Here is a 4980-nt window from a genome sequence, read left to right on the forward strand (position 1 = left end):
AGGGGGTTATTTTAAATATTGTTTATAATGGCATAAGTGGGTAATTTTGATGAAGATTAGGGGGTTACTTTACTTTATTTTATATAATGGCAGAGGTGGGTAATTTATATATAGATTTAGGGGGTTACTTTAGGCTATTTTCATAATGGCATAGGTGGGTAATTTTTTAGAAAACATAATAGATCCAATGGCTATGATGATTTGAATCTATCGATTGATGGTTGGATGTTTTGCTTTTTTGTGAGAATTTCTAGGATTTCTCTCTTTTTCTAGAGTGTATATATAGATTTAGGGGGTTACTTTAGGCTATTTTCATAATGGCATAGGTGGGTAATTTTTTAGAAAACATAATAGATCCAATGGCTATGATGATTTGAATCTATCGATTGATGGTTGGATGTTTTGCTTTTTTGTGAGAATTTCTAGGATTTCTCTCTTTTTCTAGAGTGTCCACCTAGGAATCCTAGGTGGCTTCACCTGGAAGCTTCAAAAGGAGCCTCAAATTAGTAATAGTAAGATAAGATTGTTTCCCTCTTCGTTCGGGACGAGGCCTCGCCGTCGCGGTGACGCGATCGCGCAACGCTTTTCTTTCCTTCTCACGCCTTTGCCCTCACGACCTCCATAAATAGTCGCCACCGCCGGCGACCAACACCATCACAGCACTACACCGATCCACAGCTGCTTCACCGCTCACGGCCTTCTTCATTCCGACAGAGCACACTAGGCATCTAATAAGCTAAGCTAGCAAGATGTGTGGCGGTGCGATCCTCGCCGAGCTGATACCGAGCGCGACGGCCGGCGGCAAGGGCCGGAAGCGGGCCCCCGCCGCGGCGGCCAAGGACGACGACTTCGAGGCCGCCTTCCGGGAGTTCGACGAGGACTCCGACGAAGAGGTCGTGCTGGTGACGGAGCGCAAGGCGTTCGCGTTCGGCGCCGCTGCCGGGGCTCGGCGCAGCAGGCGGCCGAGCCAGTACCACGGCGTCCGGCGCCGTCCGTTGGGCAAGTGGGCGGCCGAGGTCCGCGACCCCGTCAAGGGCGTCCGCGTCTGGCTCGGCACCTTCGCCACCGCCGAAGCCGCCGCGCGCGCCTACGACGACGCGGCGCGCGACCTCCGCGGCGCCGGCGCCAAGCTAAACTTCCCGACGTCGTCCTCCGCCACGGCGCGCACCAGCAAGCGCAGCGCCGCCGGCGCCGCCAAGGCGGTGCCGTACGTCGACCTCGTCGACGGAGACGATGTTCCTGACGCGGCGCACGCGCCGTCAGTCAAGAGCGAGGCGGAGACCAGCGACAGTGTCTCCGACGCCAGCGGCTGCAGCACCCTGCCTGACTTCTCGTGGCAGGGCATGTCCGCGACCGACGACGGCGCGACGTGGCCTGCTGCTGGCTTCCACGTTGAGCTCGGCAGACCCAGCAAGCGGGCCGGGACGGAACCCCAGGAACCCGAGGAGGAGGAAATGGCGCCTCCACCGGCGGCGTCCGAGGAATCCGCCGACATGCTGTTGGACGCTTTCATGTTCGGCGACCAGTTCAGCTTCTTCAACGGCGGCGCGTACGAGTCTCTGGACGGCCTGTTCGGCGGCGACGCGTCGCTGTCGCTGGGCAACGAGGGCGTGGGGCTCTGGAGCTTCGACGACACCGTGTGCTATTAGGCTTAAGCTTTCCTTCATTCATCTACCCTGTTTTCCCGGAGAAGTGCTCGCTTCATCGTCCTGCACTGTTGCTCGTGTTCTGTACAAATGCTCTCGTTGCTATGAATCCTTGTGGTTTGTAATCACATGTTGCATCATTGAGGTTTTCAAGTCTTCATCTTCAGTGACCACGTGCTTAACTGATTGTAAGACGACCTGCTAACATCTGAACTGAACGTTACAATCTGCTTCTTGATCGCTCCTCGATTTGTTGTTACTTTCTTCATCATACAATATATTAAGTTCAAAATTTTGATTAAAGTTGGATAATTTTTTCTTAGGGCAAAATTAAAACAAACTTAAAACAGAGAGAGTAACGTTCATCTCTGAAGATTACGCGAGACCTCACCATAGCGTTCAACCGGATAGGTGGTGTACTAAGAGGATGCTGCTCTGCGACCTTTTAGCCTGACCGTAGGAAGGAAATCGATCTTGCAAGTGTTTGCACGGCAATCGGCACCAGACCCAGCCCAACTGCGGATTTGGGTTGAAGCAACCAACCGGTCGTGTGGTAACGCCTGACACATCCCAACCTGGCAGTGGTAGCTGAAACATCGTGTGGTGCCGAGCAGAGGAGAGGGGAGGACGAGGGAGTAGGAAACATCGTGTGCCGGTGGTCAAGAAGAAGAAGAAGGGTGCTGTATCGCTGGCGGCTCTCCTCCTCCTCGTCGTCCTCTCTGGTGTCTCTGTTGCATCATCCGTGCGCCGCCGCCGCAGGTGCTACCGCATCAACAAAGACGGCATCAAAGTAGGGCTGACCGGGGTCGAGCCCTTGGTGGTGGCCAACAAGCCAGGAGTCCTGAGCAAGTGAGCATGTCCACCATGGGACTGTGGGTCTTTCCGGAGGACGGCACACCTTGTTCAAGAAATGCTTCTATTGTCCCGACCATCCTTCGGTCGGAGTTCGAAATTTGCTGATGCAAGTCCATCTAGTTCATTCCAGGCAAAAATCAATTACTGTGATTTCCTTCTTATATAATCTGAGTTTAGTTGCCATGAAAAATTCACAGTTTCTTTTTTTCGCGCTTCCATTCCTACGACACATGCATGCCGCAGATCTGTACATAGTTTTAATTTCTTCTTTACGAAAAAAAGGAGCTACTGTAGTATATCGGTGATGCTCCTCGTACCTTCCAGCGAGATGCATCACGCACGCACGTACACAAAAGAAAGAAAAAACAAAGAATGTTAGTACAATTACATAACCTCCTCATAGTACTTAAGAAAACAAAAGCATGAGAAAACAACCTAGTAATGGAATAGAGTAATCGAATGTGCAAGAAAACATAACCAAAATACAAATGAAAGTGATGCTTACTTGATTGAGTTGTACAACCAACATTAATCTGCAAGTTGCTAGTCTACTACTAACTTAATCTCTAAAGTCTGAACAAACTACAAATGTACCAACGGAAGTAAATAGGCTCAGAGTGGAGCGGACGTGGTGGGAGGGGGAGGGGGGGGGCACAACCCCCCTAAAAGAACTAAAAGAAGAGGTGGAGATGGAGGAGGAGGAAGATAATCCTGCCTCCACCACTGGCTCAGAGCACAAGGGAGCGTAAGGCTAACTAAAGGATAAATCAACGCCATGGTGATAATTGCGGGTGGCTCACGGTGCTCTGCCTAGCACCTGAACTTGGATTTCAACGGGTAAGAAGAGCATGTTGGGCAGCACGGACGGTGGTGCCGGTGTCCCTGGCTCTGGGATCATCAACCTCACCGCCGGTAGGATGAGCTCGGGGTGGTAGGTCCAAGTCAAGTAGGCGAGCATGTTGGGCGACTCGGGGCGGTAGCCCCGGGATCATCAATATCTCTGCCGGTGGGATGAGCTCGGGGCAGTAGGTCAAGCCCGGAGCCGAAACTCCACCACGTCGGCGCGGTTGGCCGTGTTGGCGTGGAGGCGCTCAATCCAACGGGGTTGGAAGAGTACCGCCTCCGTCGTAGCAATCTCCCAGTACGCTAGTAGACCTGTGATGGAGATCTCCACGTAGTGGACTCGCGAGCCGGAAAGGACGCGTTCAACGTCCGCCATCGATGGCAACACCACCATGTACCCGGCCGGGAACTGGTGGATAGTGAGGTTGCATGCGGATTGGGGGCTCCAGCCACCACCATGTACCCGCCCGGGAACCGGTGGATAGTGAGGTTGCAAGATAGGGGGCTCAAGACCCACCCACCCCCGCGCGGTGCAGGCGTTTGTGTTGCGTTTTCCATCGCTGACAACTTGCACTGGGTCGGTCGATCCAATCCATCACCGACACAGCTCGCTTGTATTATTGGGTTCAGTCATTGTATTCACTCATGCCTCCATGCATCTATCGTGCGTTTTCTTAAGCCCGTGCGTGGTTAATTAGCTACATCTCGATCTATCCTCATGCATCATCTGGCATTGTTAGTGCTATACACGGACGACAGCTGCGTTTTGTACCTAGAACCAGAAGTTGAAAGGCAGGAGCTGCGTTTTCTAGACCGGTTCGTCAGCTGCGAGTCGGTGCGGCTAAAAATCAACAGGACATCCTCCATACATTGCTGAGCAGTAACACGTCAGAAAATCGTGCTGATGGATCCAAAGGTGATGAGCATTAATTGTTGCCTCGTTGGTGATGGGGTACGGTGGCAGAACCAAATAATAAAGCTAGGATGGGCGACCGGAAGTGCCATGGAGCCTTGGAGGCATGCAGGGAAAGGAGGTTGGAGGCTTGGAGCTAGCTAGAAATGCAAACCATGGGGAATAGAGAGGTTGGTGACGACGAAAGGTGGAGGAGCGTATCTTTCCTAGCTTGTTTGTCTCACTGGCCGCTCGTTGTCATCGAAAGCAAGCAGACGCATGTTGCGGCTGGGCGCACTGCAAGCAGATGCATATGTGTCCCACTGATGTGCCAGCTGATCGGTCAAGTCTGTTTTGTCCAGCAACATGGGCGCTCTCATCCGTCTTGGATGGTGACGGGATCGGATATGCTGTGGGGTGACGGACATGGCGCGGCCGGACGGACGGACTTGCTGGCTGGCTGGACACAGACGATCCGTGCAGTGGAACGTATGGCATGCTGCACCAGCTATACTTGTCCCGTTGGGCGAGCACCAACTATACGCTCGTGCACCTCAAGTGATTCGCGCACTGCTCGCTCATCTATAAAGGCAGCATATGCACATGCACATGTTCATTCACCTCTTCGGCTAGACCTCCATCTGGAAAAGTAGGCACTGGTTCACGCACGGTTAAATTCACATCATGAAACGAACCTGCAGCCAATCGAGCTATGTGATGATGCAGCCATCTGCGCTTCGTCGA

General features: G+C 52.8%; 1 protein-coding gene across 1 annotated transcript; it reads left to right on the top strand.

The window, feature by feature from the left end:
- The first annotated feature begins 561 nt into the window (after positions 1 to 561).
- LOC117836929 (uncharacterized) lies at positions 562 to 1799 on the top strand. Its single transcript, XM_034716457.2, has one exon. The coding sequence runs from the start codon at positions 750 to 752 to the stop codon at positions 1647 to 1649; it is 900 nt and encodes a 299-aa protein (XP_034572348.1). The 5' UTR covers positions 562 to 749; the 3' UTR covers positions 1650 to 1799.
- The last annotated feature ends 3181 nt before the right edge of the window (positions 1800 to 4980 follow it).

Source organism: Setaria viridis, chromosome 9 (genome assembly GCF_005286985.2).
Source record: "Setaria viridis chromosome 9, Setaria_viridis_v4.0, whole genome shotgun sequence".
Classification (NCBI taxonomy): Eukaryota; Viridiplantae; Streptophyta; class Magnoliopsida; order Poales; family Poaceae; genus Setaria; species Setaria viridis.

Bases quoted from the DNA above. Each gene is read 5' to 3' on its own strand.
- LOC117836929 (XM_034716457.2), top strand. From the start codon at position 750: ATGTGTGGCGGTGCGATCCTCGCCGAGCTGATACCGAGCGCGACGGCC.